Source organism: Pseudophryne corroboree, chromosome 3 (assembly GCF_028390025.1).
Source record: "Pseudophryne corroboree isolate aPseCor3 chromosome 3, aPseCor3.hap2, whole genome shotgun sequence".
Lineage (NCBI taxonomy): Eukaryota > Metazoa > Chordata > Amphibia > Anura > Myobatrachidae > Pseudophryne > Pseudophryne corroboree.
This window is the reverse complement of record NC_086446.1, coordinates 540,765,371-540,783,297: the sequence shown is the minus strand read 5'-3', so window position 1 is coordinate 540,783,297 and position 17,927 is coordinate 540,765,371. Positions and strand designations below refer to the sequence as shown.

At 43.6% G+C, this 17,927-nt stretch overlaps 1 protein-coding gene across 1 annotated transcript in view; it reads right to left on the bottom strand.

The window, feature by feature from the left end:
• Nucleotides 1-8,398, bottom strand: part of LOC135057998 (uncharacterized) — a 50,510-nt gene extending 42,112 nt beyond the window's left edge. Inside the window, exons 1-4 of the mRNA XM_063963666.1 lie at nt 8,219-8,398; nt 5,695-5,789; nt 4,537-4,568; nt 2,255-2,387 (exon numbers count right to left, since the gene is read on the bottom strand). Of these exons, the coding sequence (XP_063819736.1) occupies nt 2,255-2,387; nt 4,537-4,568; nt 5,695-5,769 (240 nt within the window). The 5' untranslated portion in view covers nt 5,770-5,789; nt 8,219-8,398. The remainder of the gene's footprint in view (nt 1-2,254; nt 2,388-4,536; nt 4,569-5,694; nt 5,790-8,218) is intronic.
• Nucleotides 8,399-17,927: the final 9,529 nt, after the last annotated feature.

Genomic DNA, 17,927 nt, shown 5'->3' with positions numbered 1-17,927 from the left:
ATGCAGGGCAGTCAGAAGCGAGTGCTGACATCTGGTCCGGCCTGAAGGACCTGCCAACGATTACTGACATGTCGTTTACTGTCACTGCATATGATTCTGTCACCATTGAAAGAATGGTGGAGGATTATATGAGTGACAGCATCCAAGTAGGCACGTCAGACAGTCCGTACGTATACTGGCAGGAAAAAGAGGCAATTTGGAGGCCCTTGCACAAACTGGCTTTATTTTACCTAAGTTGCCCCCCCCCCCCCCTCCCTCCAGTGTGTACTCCGAAAGAGTGTTTAGTGCAGCCGGTCACCTTGTCAGCAATCGGCGTACAAGGTTACTTCCACAAAATGTGGAGAAGATGATGTTCATCAAAATGAATTATAATCAATTCCTCCATGGAGACATTTACCAGCAATTGCCTCCAGAAAGTACACAGGGACCTGTGATGGTGGACTCCAGTGGGGACGAATTAATACTCTGTGAGGAGGGGGATGTACACAGTTAAAGGGATGAGGAATCGGAGGATGATGATGAGGTCGACATCTTGCCTCTGTAGAGCCAGTTTGAGCAATGAGAGATTGCTTCTTTTTTTGATGGGGGACCAAACCAACCAGTCATTTCAGCCACAGTCGTGTGGCAGACCCTGTGGCTGAAATGATGGGTTTGTTAAAGTGTGCATGTCCTGTTTATACAACATAAGGACAATTCCATCTTACACCTCTTTTTTTTTTATTTATCTTTGCATCTTTGCATCATGTGCTGTTTAGGGCCAATTTTTTTAAGTGCCATCCTGTCTGACACTGCAGTGCCACTCCTAGATGGGCCAGGTATTTGTGCCGGCCACTTGGGTCGCTTAGCTTAGTCATCCAGCGACCTCGGTGCAAATTTTAGGACTAAAAATAATATTGTGAGGTGTGAGGTGTTCAGAATAGACTGGAAATGAGTGGAAATTATGGTTATTGAGGTTAATAATACTATAGGATCAAAATGACCCCCAAATTCTATGATTTAAGCAGTTTTTGAGGGGGTTTTGGAAAAAAAAACACCCGAATCTAAAACACACCCGAATCCGATAAAAAATTTTAAGGGAGGTTTTGCCAAAACGCGTCCGAATCCAAAACACGGCCGCGGAATCGAATCCAAAACCAAAACACAAAACCCGAAAAATTTCCGGTGCACATCTCTACAAATTAGTAGAAAATTTTGCAAAAAGTCATTATCTCACTACTCTTGACCTAACAAAAGGGTACTGGCAAATTCCTTTGACTTAAGCTGTCAAGACCAAGACAGTCTTTTCCATCCCAGAGGGCCCTTTTCAGTATAAAGTACTGACCTTTGATTTACACAGAGCCCCTGCAATTTTCCAAAGAGCTATGAACAAGTTGCTCTGGCCTCATTTTTAGCTCTGACTGGGAGTCACACCTTCCGAAGGTGGAGGCAGTGTTGCAGTTTCTACTGGCACATGGTTTCACAGCTTACCTGGAGGGCAAGTTACACCTCAACCTAATAAAGTGGAAGCAGTCTCAAATGGCCTAAACCAAAATGTAAGTCACAACTCAGGACAAGGGTATTATCGCAGATTTATTCATGATTTCACCACTAGGGCAGCACCATTAACTGAGTGTCTGAAGAAACAGAGGGTCATGTTGGGAGGCATGGGGGAGGTATGTTATAGGCTGGGCATTTTTGGGTTACGCTAGGAGCCATTGTGATTGTCAAACACGTGGATTGTTATACTGAGTCCTGTAACCTGTTGCAAATTACTGTTACAACCTTGTGAGTGATCTAACTGCCGGAGGGAAAATAAACCTGCTGTTTGAATTTTTTCACAGTGTATGTGATCCTTCACTATAGAGTCCGTGAGTGTCGCCTGATCTATTGCTTATCTATCTATCTATCTATCTATCTAATATATTTAACTCTATATCCATCATCATTAGTATTTTGACTTGCAGCGGCCCCTCACGAGTTGCAAATGATCTGTCAGAAATTGACTTCCCAATCCTACAATTACGCATGTAAATTGAATTACCGGCCCATGACACTCCCACTAACGCTAATGAGACTGCATATTAATTAGAATCCAAAGCATGTCAGGAGCCTCTCCATATAACTCTCTGTATTGAAGCAAGGTATACTTAAAATAACTGCATTTTATTCTAACATTGTAAATTAAATTTTCTAATGAGCGTGTGATACAAATAACAATCACTTAAGAAAACCCCTACCTGGATGGCACTAAGTAACTTATCTTAAACAGACCTACCCTTTGCATGTACTCCATCGTACTCTCCTTCGGTGCTTTTGTTTTCTGAAGCAGGATCTGAAATGCCTTAATAAAAAGGAGTCCACTTGTTGTCATATTTTCTCTCTGCTCTTCTTTATTCTTCACAATTTTCCTACAAGGGATATTATACAGTGCTGGTTACTGCGCAAACACTATATGAAGAAATATTATTTGTTCCAGATTATCCATGCTCTTACACCATTTTGATGTCTGGTTTCTAACTGCAACTCTCTCTCCCCCTGATTCAGAGGTGGATAGGTATGCAGTAGCGTCGCAGCCGCTCCTGCAAATTTATGCTAATGACACAGCTAATGGGCTATCTACGCAAGCTTCAGTTCTACATCCACCACCTCTGAATCATGCACTTCCTCTCAATCTCTCAACTTTATTTCTCACTTTCACTCATATCAGTTTTTTTCAAAATCGCCACTTTTTTTGACGCAATTTTACAACCTCAGTATTATTAAATGCAAATTGTTTCAGAATGAATAATATTTCATGATTCCGATATGCAGTAAAATGCTGAACAATAAATTAACCCATTTTATTTTCTTTCACTCTTCATCTTTCTTGCACTCTCTCTGTTTTGCTCTCCCTCTTTTTTGTTCATTCACTCTTTCATATATGTTCATATATTTTCTCTCTCTTTTCTCTCACTCTCTTATCCCTCTCTTTACCCAGAGAAGTGGGCAGCCTGGGGGCTCAATGACATTATACTGATTTATGGGCTCTGTTTCTTCTTCCCAATGAGAGCAGCTTTGTGAGTTTGTGCCAAGTGGAGCAGAAGTTGGGAAGTATGTAACCCGCATAACAGAGTAGCGGTGAATGGTTGCCACATGCACCTGTCATAACATCTGTGGCTTTCAAACGGATGAGAAATAGATTGGGTCAATTCAGCATGCTGGCGTTGCTAATCATTCCCATGTGTTGCGTGCCTGGGATATGGTAATAGCCCAACAAACGGGATCCTGGCGTACAAGATACCGGCCCCGGAATCCTGACACACAATGGAAGCCCAGCGTCAGAATCCCAGAAGGGGACAGGACACCGACGCCGGAATCACGAATGATCAGGCAGTGGACTGGGTAAGTACTACAACAGGGATGGAGGTAGGTTTAGGCAACCCCCCAGGGACTTAGGGTGTGGGGAGGGTTAGGTTTAGGGTGCGGGGAGCGGAGGTTATGGTTAGGCATCACCAAGGGAGGATAGTGTTAGGCTGCAGTGGCGAAGGGTAAGAGTTAGGCACATAAACGGGAGGGTTAGGGTAGGGTATGAGGTGGTTTAGAATACTTTACAAACCCTGTTGGGATTTCGGCTGCCAGGATGCCACCATCTGTCTCCTGACCGTCAACATCCTGACAGCCGGCATTTCATACCGAAGCTGCGTGCCTGTACACATTTGCCACCAGCGCCAAGTACACATATACCTCCAGTGCCAGATACACATATACCCCCAGTTCCAGATACACATAAGCCCCCAATGCCAGGTACACATATGCCCCCAGTGCCAAATACGCATATACCCCTAGTGGCAGATGCGCAAATGCCCTCAGCCCCAGCAGTTTTGCTTACCACCGCCGCTGAGACTGAGAGGGTCCGGTGTCTGGGAAGTATGCGTGGGGCCGTCTCTGGCTGCTGGTGGTGGTCGTGTCCATGTGCGGGGCAGGAAGCTACTGCCAGAGAGGAGAGGAGCAGCTCCATGGGCAGGGGAGGAGGAGGAGGGAGGGGGACTCGGGAGCCACAGCAGCGCTATGTAGTTGGTGGCAGCGCTGCTGCAGCTGTCCCTCTCCTCTACATTGGCTGGCTGCGATAGCTCCCTCCCTGCTCCTGGCGGTGTCTGTGTGCTGACGCCGGAGAGGAGCAGCTCCGGGGGGCAGGGGAGGAGGAGGAGGGAGCGTGACTCGGGAGCTGCAGCGGTGCCGCCACCAATTACATAGCGCTGCTGCAGCTCCCGAGTCCCCCTCCCTCCTCCTCCTCCACTGCCCCTGGAGCTGTGCCTTTCCACTCCTCTCCGGCGGCAGCACACACACACAGACGACTTGTAATGAGTCAGTTTGACTCATTACAATGCTGCTGACTTTAGGCGAGGATGCGGGCAGTTGCGCCCTCAGGGCGACTGCGCTGTGTGCCAGGCACCGCTGGCACACACGTAGTTACTGCCCTGGCCTGTACCTCCTTATCATACATATGCTGCTGCTGAGCACTCTTGTACTGATTTACAGGTAGAAGTATATTTAGCCAGCTAATGCAGACAAACTTACTTTTTCCTCTCTTTGGTAGCATCCAAATTTGCCTATGAAGGAAACAAGAGAATGTCATAATTTATGTTAGCACATATAACAGAAAGGTATGGTTTGTAGGTCTATTGCACAGGTTCTCAAACTCTGTCCCCAAATAGTTCACGTTTTCCAGGTCTCCTCACAAATCCCAAGTTAAATAATCAGCTCCACCTGTGGATCTTTTAAAATGCATCAGTGAGTAATGAATACAGCTGCTAAGTGATCTGAAAAACATGAACTGTGTGGGGCCCTGAGGACCGAGTTTAATAACCACTGCTCTATTGTATCCTAAATGCCTCTACATAGTTTGATAAGCTATTTGAATTGTTTAATCTGTCCAGTGAGAAAATAAACATTTAGATATACTTATACCGCTTTCAGACATACTCTAAAATCCTGGGTTTTTTAGCGTGATCGCACATCAACCCAGGATTTCTGTAGTTGAAAGGCACCAACCCGGGTCGGCGCCCCTGCTCTTGACCGGGGTTTTTCCTAGGACTTTTGTCCCAGGTAGAAAACCCGGGTTAAGTGTGAATGGTGCAACCCGGGATTTTACTTCCAGGTCGCACTTAAAAGCCTCTGATAGGCTGTGCTGGCTGCCTGGGGGTGGGGCGGCCTGGAGGGGGCAGGGTCCATGGTGCAGGGAGGGGGCAGGGTCCTTGATGTCTGGAGGGGGCAGGGTCCGTGATGCAGGGAGGGGGCAGGGTCCTTGATGCCTGGAGGGGGCAGGGTCCGTGATGCAGAGAAGGGGCAGGAGAGGGGGCTACAGCCGTGATGCTGGTAAGGGGCCGGGCCCGTGTATGTGTGATTGTTTAAGTGTGTAGGAGTGTGACATGTATATATGTATATATGACATGTGTGTGTATGATTGTGACATGTGTGTATGACATGTATACAGCCTGGCAGCCCTGGCTTGTAGAATGCCTGAAAGGGGACAACCTAGGAATTTTCCTGGTCTCAGGTGCAGTGTGAAAGAGGGTCTCCAGCAAAAACCTGGGAAGTGAAAATCCCGGGTCTAAGCAGGATACATTCCCGAGTGGTATGTATGACAGTGATATCAACTTTAACCTTTACAACACCCTACTTTGTGAAATAATCGTGCCAATATATTTTTTTCAACCAGCAGGTGGCTCTACTCACATTGTCTGTTATTGTGAGGTTATCATTTGATGGCTCGGTCTCCATGGGCTCCGGTTCTGTATTACTTCTGTTCATGATGATCTACTAACAGAATTCTTGAAAAAGAATAACAATTAGGACATTTTTACCTCTGAATATTCCTTGGTTAAGTGTTGTGGTATTAACAAACACAGGGATTGTTGGGGGCACACTGGTTTTCACCTGTAGAGCGGTGATGAATAGTATATTAAACCGGTATATAGTTCAGTAGCAGAAAAAGGTATAAATGCAATGCCACATGCTGAAATACTGTATGTATTATATATTAAGGAGATTCCATATTTTAGATTGGAATCCGTGAGTACTATTTCTCATATATCTCCATAAGCACCTCTTACAATATTACTAGAGGTCATTAAGGGTTTTGCTCCGGAAAGAGAGCAGGAATGCAGAAAGTTTACCTCTGTGTGGGGGCACTCTTTTGTATATATATGTGTAGAATTTAAAATATAACTTTTAATTCATAGGTTTAAAAATATTATGAAATGACAAACATCTGTTCAGTTTTTGTCTTTTTTTCTGGTTTTTCTTTTTAATATAAAAAGTATATCTATAAATTTATTTATATACTTTTTGTATAAAAAAGAAAAACCAGAAAAAAAGACAAAAACTGATCAGATGTTCGTCATTACATAATATTTTTAAACCTATGAATTAAAAGTTATATTTTAAATTCTATATATATATATATATATACACAAAAGAGTGCCCCCACACAGAGGTAAACTTTCTGCCTTCCTGCTCTCTTGCAGGAGCATAACCCTTAATGATGGGGGTGATTCCGAGTTGTTCGCTCGCTAGCTGCTTTTAGCAGCATTGCACACGCTAAGCCGCCGCCCTCTGGGAGTGTATCTTAGCTTAGCAGAATTGCGAACGAAAGATTAGCAGAATTGCGAATAGAAATTTCTTAGTAGTTTCTAAGTAGCTCCAGACTTACTCAGCCATTGCGACCAGCTCAGTCCTTTTCGTTCCTGGTTTGACGTCACAAACACACCCAGCGTTTGCCCAACCACTCCCCCGTTTCTCCAGCCACTCCTGCGTTTTGCAACTCGAACGCCTGCGTTTTTCCGCACACTCCCATGAAACGGACAGTTTCCGCCCAGAAACACCCACTTCCTGTCAATCACACTACGATCAGCACAGCGATGAAAAAGCTTTGTTATGCCGTGAGTAAAATACCTAACTTTTGTGTAAAATAACTAAGCGCATGCGCTCTGCGAACCTTGCGCATGCGCAGTAAGCGACTAATCGCAGTATAGCGAAAATTGGCAACGAGCGAACAACTCGGAATGACCCCCGATATCATAGTCATTTTCCTCAGGGGACCATCACTAACTATTAATAACCATGGCATTACAGTATTAAACTATATATAAATTGTTGGTACTAGTAATTAAGTTTCAATTAATATAAGCAGTGCGGGATCACACCCATCCTCTGTTTAATATTACTAGAGGTGAACATCCCTGTAAATTATATCATATCACACAGATGTGTGTATATTGTGACCTTAGAACTGCAATTCACATATGTATCTCCATGGGAGAATTGTACATCCGATTTTTGTGCTAGTTGGCATATTGCTTATATTTTAATTTATATGATACATATGTGTCTGTATATTGTGAGTCTAGTTGTATTTAATCATAAAACGTAAGTTTTAATACTATTTAAGAGTGCCCCCCCCCAAAAAAAAATTTATAATTTATTTTTCTTTGCTTTTGTGAACTGTTGTAGTGCTAATCAGTAAGTCAGTGTACTGTAATCATCCTTCCATAGAATAACTTGTGTTGAGCTGTGATTTCCCTTGACAAAGAAGCTTATACGTATGGGCCATTTATGCAGATACAAGGATCTCATCCTGAATATACAGAATATATATTTCCCAGTAACCAACTAGGTAAGGGGGTAGGGATGACGGTGATTGCATGCATAATTGTACCATATTTTGTAAGGATATCCAGTGTCAACTTTGATCTACAGCTTGTGAGATACTTCTTTAAAACCCCAGGCAAGCAACCATCTTGTAGTTATTTATGTATTTATTTATTTATTTGCAAAATAAATTTTTATTGAAAATTTTCGCCCAGATACAGAAATCGTGAAAAACATGTATTAGAGACATAATAATATTTCAAGGCAAATAAGGCGAAAAAATAAAAAACACAAGATCAAATCTCTACATAAAACATGCAGTGTCTCTTAAAACAAACCAGACATCTCAAGCATATAACTTGAATAACAATAATCAGAAACTTTGTAAATGATCAAAAGCAGAAAGAAAGAAGAGAGTAAGTATGAAGGTAGTTAGTTATTTGTTAAGCACAAATAACTTTAAGTACAAATAAAAATAAACAGAGATTTTATATATTCATTTAAGCATATTTCTATTCAATGCAAGAAAAAAGCCATTCAGCAGATTGTGTCCATGTATGCAGTAACACTATGCCTTGCAAATATAATAAATTCATTATATCATTCTTACCTTTAGTATTGCTGCCAGGTCTGTAATCAGACAGTTTTACAGAGAATGGCCCGTAAAATAATCCAGTAGGGAAATGGAAAGTAAACTTCTAGAAAGGTGGGAGTTGTTCACAAGAAAAATTTCGCCTTGGACTTCCTGTTTCAACTTGGTTTGCAGTCACATTAAGTCATTGTGTAGGCAGCCTGGAACGTCCACCCCCTCTCTGTTACAGTGTGCTGTATAGGGGAGAGGCTAAGATAATGTATCACTGACTGACATGCAGTTACTGTAACACTGCTAACACAAGCTAAATAATCCTACTTCCATCCTGCTATATGTTCCATTTTAGAATAATGTTAAGTATGTAATGGTTACCCATTTATGTCTGTTTTGCTTTATTTATAAATTTACGTTGTGACACTATCAATATTATTTGTACGTTTGATGAGAATGCACCAGTAAATATACAGACCGGATAATAGTGTAGTGGAGGTCCCTGTCTAAATAGGAATTGGGGCCTAAAGTTGTAAAGTATGTTGTTTCATTTTAGACTAATCACCAATATAACACAAAAGCATTTGTCCTTATAGCTGCTCAAAAGCATGATTTTCATTTTTTAACAAAATAAGAATGATGCCCATTGCTTTCATTAGCATGTCAAATCAGTGGTTAAGTGCCTCAACCTCTTTGTAAAACTTTGAGGTGCTCTGGTACCTCTGCCTCTTAGAAACATGTTTGTATATCAGCATAGAGCGGTTAGTGAGATATTTCAATTTTATGTTGAGCAGGGTCAAACTGGCCATCTGGCAGTTCTGGCAAATGCCAGATGAGCCAGTCCAACTGCTGAGATGCCCGGCCGAGTAGATAAGCCTCCTGGTGCTGTGTTTGGTGGGCAGGGTTTCTGTCAGCCATGACAGCATCATGACAACAGGCAGCTGTGTATTTATTGAAACACTGGAGCGAGGAGTCTGGGAGTTGGGACACCATTGTTGGATCAGATCATGTGCTGTGTGCGGATTGCATCAGGTGCAGGCATTGGTGAACACAGTTACAGCAGAGACTGGTGGCAGCAGAAGGAAGCAGGGCAGCTACAGCTAAGAGTAACCTGATAGGAAGCAGGCTGGTAAGTATAAGGCTGCCATGTGTAAGGGGCATTATTGTGTGTGACATTATGTATAAGGGGCATTACTGTGTATGGCATAATGTGTAAGGGGCATTACTGTGTATAGCATAATATGTAAGGGGCACTATTATTGTGTGGCATAATGTGCTGTAAAGGGCATTTCTGTGTGGCATCATTTTTAAAGGACATTACAGTGTGGCTAAATTTGTACATTGCTGTGTGTCATAATGTTATAAGGGGCATTACTGTGTGGCCCTTGCATATTGGAAATATGTTTGTTTGGCAGTGTCCAGTGCATTACGATAGGAGCAGTAGATAGTCTTATATGTGAGGAAGTCGTTTGGAGTACAAAATTTATACCACTGATATTCAACTTTACGTGAGAGTTTTTGTAGGTGTCTTGTTAATTCATAGTGCCATGGTTGATATCTAGGCCTACATGGTATGTGATGGGTAGCTGGAGCCACTACATCAAGGGCTCTTTATAGAGTCTGGTTAAGGTGTTGTACAGAAGAAGTGAATGCAGAAATAGATGATAGCAGTTGTTGCAGAGAGGTGGAAAGTTCTTGAAAATTAATTGTGTTAATATTTCCGTGGGTTTGAGAAGGACTGGAGGACTTCAGTGACATTGAGTTGAAGTAATAGGAGAGCATGCAAGTGATAACAATGTGATCTGAGATAGGGAAAGAAGTGTTAGTGAATTCAGAAACTGAGCATAGATCAAGACAGTGGCCCGGCTGATGAGTAGAGGAGTCAGTCCATTGGGAGAGGCTGAGAGAGAAGGTTAGAGAGAGTAGTTTGGAAGCATGAGCAGCAGATTTTGGACTATCAATAGCGATATTGAAATCACATATGATTAGTGAGATGTCAGTGGATATGAAGTAGGGAGGCCAATCCTGGGATCGGGATCAGCAGGATCCTGGGATTCTGTCCCAAAAAATGCCAGGATTTGAATCCTGGGATTGGAGCCTCCAATCCCAGGATTCATGGGATTAGGTTGTGCATGTACAGTTTTACCGGGCAGCGCTGAGCACTATAGTACAGCGCTGCCTGGCTGTGTGGCCTGAGTGGCAGCAGGGTATTTAAAGCATAGGCAGGCAGCCATGGATACACTGACTGCGTGGGCAGCATTTCAAATGTAGCACTGGTCACCAGCCAATTGGAGCTGGCAGACCAGCAGCCAATCAGGGAAGCGGCCACAGCAGCGGCTCCTGATTGGCTGCTGGATTGCCAGTTCTGACTGGCTGCTGGCCAGCATTACATTTGAAATGCTGCCGGCGTGGTCAGTGTGTGTCCATGGCTGCCCGTCTAATAGTAAGTATTGCTACCTACACCTACCCTCCCTCACTGCTTCTTACATCCTCCCTGCTCCCTGTACCCACTCTCCTGTGTTGCTGCTTACATCCTACCTGCTCCCTACACCCACCCTCCTGCGCTGCTCCCTACATCCTACCTGCTCCCTGCACCCACCCTCCCTTGCTGTTCCCTACACCCTTCCTCACTGTTCTCCACATCCACTCTCCCTGCTCCCTACACTGATCCGTACTGCAATCGCGGGATCCTGGGAATCCTGGGATTGAGCGTTTTTAAATACCGAATCCCGGGATTGAAAAAATGGCCCAGGATTGGAAATGAAGGAGCCAGGAGGAAAATCTTCCAAAAATAGTTTGAGTTGCCAAGGTGGGTGATAGCTGCAACACAGATAGAGAAGAGTGTAAACTGTGATAGAATGTACTTCAAATGATGTCAATGTGCCAGGCATTGAGGGTTGTGTGAAGTGGAAACCAATATGTGACAGTACTGCAGGAGTAGGCCATGTTTGATTGTGAGAGTCATGTCTCTGTTGTAGTCAGCAGGTTGAAGTTGTTAAATATGCAGAGGTCATGAATGGAAGTTAAGCTGATACAAACAGAGTGTGCATTCCATAAGGCACATTTTAGTGATTTGGAGGGTGATGGCAGACATGTGATGTTTATGAGGTTTGCTGGATTTATATATTGCTGTGAATCAGATGACTGTTAATGGTTGGGGCCTGAATTTGGTGAAATATCACCAGCTAATAGAAACAGGAGAGAGTGACAGGTTCTGGATAATATTGTCATTGTATAAAGATAAGTAAAGATGGGTGAGTTGTAGGGAGAATGAAAAATGTAATTGCTTTGCAGAAAATACTGTGGAGTGCAATGAAAAAAGCAATTTGTGGTACATGGTGCATTTGAAATTAAGCTAAAGTTATTTAGTCTTAGGGCATAATGAAGTTGCAATTGTTAAAGTTTAACGTTCAAATCTGTACATGAGGTATATTTACCAAAAGACGATTTTGGTTGATGTTAAACGATTATTATTTTTATCGATGTTGGGTCGATTTTGTGTTTCAGGGTCTAAATCGCACATTTACTAACAGATGATTTTTGACATCCATTTAAAAAAAATGACAAAAATCATCTGTTACTAAATGTGGGATTTAGGGGTATACTTACTAAAACTCGATCTGGGATAATGTTTGATCGATTTTGTATTTCAGGGTCTAAATTCCACATTAACATGATTTTTGACATTTTAAATGTGTGATACCGTCCTAGTGTTGTAATGATGCCCGAGATTGCTGGAGGTGCAAGATTCCAGATGATCTCTGATTTGTTATTAAAGGGGCATTCATTTACAAGGCACGGTATTGTCTTGTAAGTGATTGCCCCTTTAAAAAAAAGTCTGAGATCAGCATCTCTCACCTCTGGTGATATCGGGCATCATTACATACGGCCCTTAGTGTTATAATCAATTTGTGTATGTGAATGCACATTGACCAGCACAGCTGACCCTCGATTGCCTCTAAAGGAATACTATTGCTAATTAATACAGGCTACCAGTGAGGCAAATAATTAGCTGATGAAAGGTGATAAATAACCCTGTAAGTAACCCAGTATGCCTTCATTAACTATGCCTCATTGTGCAGAATTTCAAGTACAAGTATTTCGGATTGAATGCAAATCATGATATTACAAATATTGCTAAGCGCAAATTGGTTACATAGTGTTCACAGAGTGAGGATTGCAAGATGATAAATATGTACATAGATTTGAAGTTGCAAAAAAGTTAATTTCTAGATTAGTTATTAGGTGTTTCTCTTTCAGTTTCCATCCAGTTTATGTCCAGTTTATGTCCAGGCTATGTCCATTATAGTTAATAAATTGTTAGTCAGCCTCCTATCCCCGACAGTAGGCCTGGCCAACCTGTGGCTCTCTAGCTATTGTGAGACTACAAGCAGGACAGTCGAGAGCCGGGCTGGGCCCAGGTACTTTTCAAGGGGCGTGGCCTAATCACAGGAGGTGTGGTCATGTACTTTTAGAAAAAAATACTGACAAAAATTGTATTTTAAGCACCTCCATGGCCATGCTGCAGGCCAGTACACATCAGAGTGTGCTGGGCTGAGAAGAAGAGCTGCTGCTGTTCCCACATGTGCATTAGCAATAATTTATGTAATAAAGTAGAACATACACTTAATATCTTTTGCATACGGACAATGGGGGTCATTCCGACCCAATCGCTCGCTGCAGTTTGTTGCAGCGCAGCGATTGGGTCGAAACTGCGCATGCGCCGCATGGCAGCTTTCGTTGCCTAGCGATCGCCTCTGAGACAGAGGCAGTCGCTGGGCAGGAGGGGGCTGAACGGCGGCGTGAAGCCGCCGTTTAGGGGGAGCAGTCCGGCCAACGCAGGTGTGGCTGGACCGTTGGGGGGGGGCAGGCTACGGCGGCTGCGTGACGTCTCGGCAGTGGCAATTAACTCCCGGCCAGCCGCAGGAGCTGCGCTGGCCTGGAGTTACCCCTCCAATACAAAGGCATCAGCGCTGTGCGATGCTTTTGTATTTGTGCAGGGGGGGGTCGGCACAGACATTCCACCACTTGTCAGGGAAGAAGATAAATAAATTTAGTACAGCTACGGTCAACTCGGAATGACCCCCTCTGACATAATAGCTGCGTGCCTTTGATTTACAGGAACACTAACAGATACTGCTGGAAAATGTTTCTGTCTGTGTTGGAGAGTGGTAAATAATAACTGCAAAGAGGCACATCTCACTGATTATTTTTTTTATGTATAATGTACAGTATCAATAGAGAAGTAGATAAGCTATAAGTATTTCAAATAAGCTACAATATAAAGTGGGTCCAGGGGTCCAGTTTCCATGAACGAAGTACACCCTTGTAATATCTTCTGGTATGTATGCAATGTGCTTGTAGCTGTGTAAAAACATGACTCAATGGGCTAGGCTGCCAAACTAGAGCAGTGTACTTTCATTTCCTCAGAAAACGAAACTTAGTTAATGGTTACACTCTCAGCAACCAGTAGAGGGGGGACGACGACATTTCTGTATGACAAAAGGCTTGAAATACTGCCATGGGATATACCATGTATAAAAGCTAATATACGATTCTTGAACTTTGCTAACAAACATGCTAGTTCAAATATTAGAAAATACATTTACTTACATTGTCTTGTAGAAACAGGAGTACATCCTTGCTGCTCTCCCAATCTCTATGCTGTGCCCCCTTTTCCCATTAGAGTGTAAGCTCTCTTGTGAGCAATACCCTCTGCACCTTTTACTTCATGCTTGCACTTCTTTTGCCTACTGTACCTTGTGTATTCCTAGTTTATATATTATTATTATTATTATTATTATTATTATTATTATTATCCTTTATTTATATGGCGCCACAAGGGTTCCGCAGCGCCCAATTACAGAGTACATAAATAATCAAAATCAGGAAAACAGCAACTTACAGTTGATGTCTAATCATGATGGTACTGTACTGTGCACATGTTATATCTGCCCCACCTGTACTGCACATGGTTTTGCCCATTAGAGAAACATTTTGCTGCTGCGATCAGGTCTGAATTAGGCACTTAAGTACACACGTAGCGATTTTTGCTTAATTTCTAAGCTATCTGACTATATTGTTTGGAAATGAAGCACACATTGCTCCGTGTGTATGCCCCATAGCGATAGCAATGCACGCCCCCCCGCGTCGCTATCGCTGACTCTAGATTGTCCCAGAGCATCCGCCCTCCCCCCCTCTCGGTCAGCACACACCGTGCTGTGTGCTGAGCGGGTGGATAGATGTGTGCTGAGTGTTCTGTGATAGATCGCTCAGAACACATCTCCCTGTGTGTACCCCCCCTTTAGTCTCCATGAATAATAATGGGGACTGCAGTCTGCAACACTAATTAGCCTGTTACTGGAGATTTCTGTGAAATCTCCAGCATTAGGCTATTAGTACGTACAGTAGCAACAATACATAACAGCAGTTTCTACACAATTTAAAAAAACAAAACAAGAAGCATCATTCTGCTTGTGAACTTAGAGCAATGTTTTTAGTACAATGCAAACATTTTCAAATATATACCTTCCAATGTGTTGCACGAAATGTATGAATGACTAGTAATAACTCAGGGGTTATATTTGCATGAGCTACATACTTTTTTTTTTTTTTGCAATTTCTGTTTATTCAAACATGTTTATTCTTTGTATAATTTATCGCATCTGACTCATACTTGCCTACTTTAGATAACTAGTTTCAGGGAGATTCTAGATGATATACGAGTTTGCATGGTACACCGCCGAGGGAGTATGTCATGCTCCGCCTAAAAGGTGTGTCTAGCTCCACCTGTGGGCGGGTCTATTGCCACTTATTTTTATAACCTTCACTGCTTGGGCACAGAGACGGCAGATAAGAACCACTTGGCCTATCTAGTCTGCCCATATACACGTACACACTTGGATTAATTTTTGAGGGGAGCCAATTAACCTACCAATATAGTTTCGGATTGTGGGAGGAAACCAGAGTACCCAGAGAAAACCCACTCAAGCATTGGGGAGAACATACAAACTCCACACAGTTAGGGCCGTGGTTGGAATCGAATCCATGACCTCAGTGCTGTGAGTAATGCTAGCAATTACACCATCTGTACTTCCCTCAAAACATCTGTACTGCCCCAAGTTGGACAATCTATGGGCAATTTAAATGTGTCTACCATAAAAAGATACATATGCTGGAACTAGCTTTATGTGAAGTCTCTTATTCTAGACTACTAAGAACTAGTCCCAATAAATTAAAATCACAACCCCAACACTGACTACGTCATATATCACCCTAAAGCTGCTGTTGGATGATTAAATGGGATCCGATCGGAATCCCGACATGGATCTAAATACAGTCACCGGGATCCCGAACAAACGTCTGCCAGCTCTGGGGGATTTTTTCTGGGGGGCAAGATTAGGTTTAGACTGTTGAAGGGGGGGGGGGGGGATTAGGATTAGGCAGCAGGGAGGGATTATTGATAGTATAGTCACCATTTAGACGTCGGGATGCTGCTGATTTCTATTGTAGCCAGCCCAAAGATTTCTGTTACCAGCCCTGCCCTGCACCTTCTATAATTTCAAGAAAAGTATAAGCCAATAAAAAATACAGCGTCTTTATGAAGCTAGGTTTTGTCACACATATACCTGAACACAAAATGTGCTGACCATACCACTGTAAATACCTTTACACAAACAGATCTGGGGACCGAGCACTCCTCCTCCTCTTCCTCCAGCCTCTCCAAGCTGTCAGCAGCCTAGGCACACTCAATCTTCCAGATAGGCTCCACGGTGGCCCAGCTCCCATCACTGGCTGTGACACTGCAGCCTCGTCTTCCCTTCAGTGGCCCTGGCTACTAACGTGGAGGGAAGGGGGGAGGGAAGGGGGAGGGATCCACTTCGGCTGCTGCTAACGCGGGAGAGTGGCGCTTTGGTATCCATGCCTGCATTGTGGCTCACCACTCTAGCTCTGCTGGCCGTGGCTGGCCGTCAAGCTCTGCCCCTGTTTCGTTCGGCTTCGCGCATGCGCAGTTTTCATTTCAACTGGGACTGGGGGATTCCGAGGGGATTGAGTGGAGTTGGCGGGGCAGCGTGAGACAGGTCGGTAAAGCGGGAGCCTCCCGCAGAATGCGGGAGTGTCGGCATGTATGATCTGACTTGCTTTGGTGTTCATAGTTTTATTGTTCCAAATTCTGCACTGTCCATTGTTTTGTGTACAATGGATTTCTTCATATGATTAGGAGCACAGACAAGCACGTAGTATGTATTTTCTCATGCTTACAACCAGATGTGAGGAAAAGGACTCAGAAAATTACAGCTGCCTACAGATCACTGGTGCATTTCACTTGTTGCCCAAACAGGTGACCGCGAATGCCATGGGTTTTGGCAAATGTCTAGGAAAGTCTTGCATACATGAGTGTGGTGCCTATTGTGATTACAGTATGCTTTTACCAAAACGTGTTACCAAGGAATGCAGCATGATACAATCCTCTATATCAGTGGTTCTCAAACTCGGTCCTCAGGACGCCACACAGTGCATGTTTTGCAGGTAACCCAGCAAGTGCACAGGTGCATTAATTACTCACTGAAACATTTTAAAAGGTCCACAGGTGGCTAATTATTTCACTTGTGATTCTGTGAGGAGACCTGCAAAACATGCACTGTGTGGGGTCCTGAGGACCGAGTTTGAGAACCTGTGCTCTATATCAAGGGTGGGGACCTTTTTTCTACCAAGGGCCATGTGGTTATTTATAAAATCCTGCGGGGGCCATACAAAAATTATCAACTTAAAAATGAGTCTGCCCCCAGTAGATATGCCCCCAGTAGTTATGCCCCAGTAGATATGCCCCCAGTAGTTATGCCCCAAGTCAGTAGTTATACCCCCAGTCAGTAGTTATACCCCCTGTAGATATTCACCCAGTCAGTTATTATGCCCCAGTACATATGCGCTCAGTCACTTGTTATGCCCCATTAGATATGCCCCCAGTCACTTGTTATGCCCCATTAGATATGCCCCCATTCAGTTGTTATGCCCCATTAAATATGCCCCATTAGAGATGCCCCCTAGTAGTGACATTTACACACACACATTAAAAGAAAAAAAACACAATATTCACCAGCCCCACTTCTACTTCTGGATCATTGCCCTGCGCCTGGCCGCCCGCTCCTCAGAACTATGTGATAGACGTCATTACATCTCTCCCATAGCACTGCACAGCCACACACGCACACTGCCAGAGCCAGAAGCCGGAGCTCAGGAGTGAGCTCCTGCCTCCGGCTGCTGCTGAGGGGAAGAAGCCGGGCGCCCGCTAGTAACAAAATCTTAGCGGGCGCCCGGCATTTCCCTCGGTTAGGTGAGCCTGGCCGAGCCGGATCGAGTGGTTCTGCGGGCCTTATATGGCCCGCGGGCCTGAGGTTCCACAACCCTGCTCTATATTTATGCAACACTCTGAATGAGCACCTGGGGCTGGAATGTTACTTATCTGAGGAGCAGTTAGTGTAACTACAGTATATACAAACTGTATAAAGCTATATATAAACTAGAGATGTGCACCGGAATTTTTTCTGGTTTTGTGTTTTGGCTTTGGATTCAGTTCCGCGGCCGTGTTTTGGATTTGGACGCGTTTTGGCAAAACCTCCCTTAAAATTTTTAGTCGGATTCAGGTGTGTTTCTTCAAAAACCCCTCAAAAACAGCTTAAATCATAGAATTTGGGGGTAATTTTGATCCTATAGTATTATTAACCTCAATAACCAT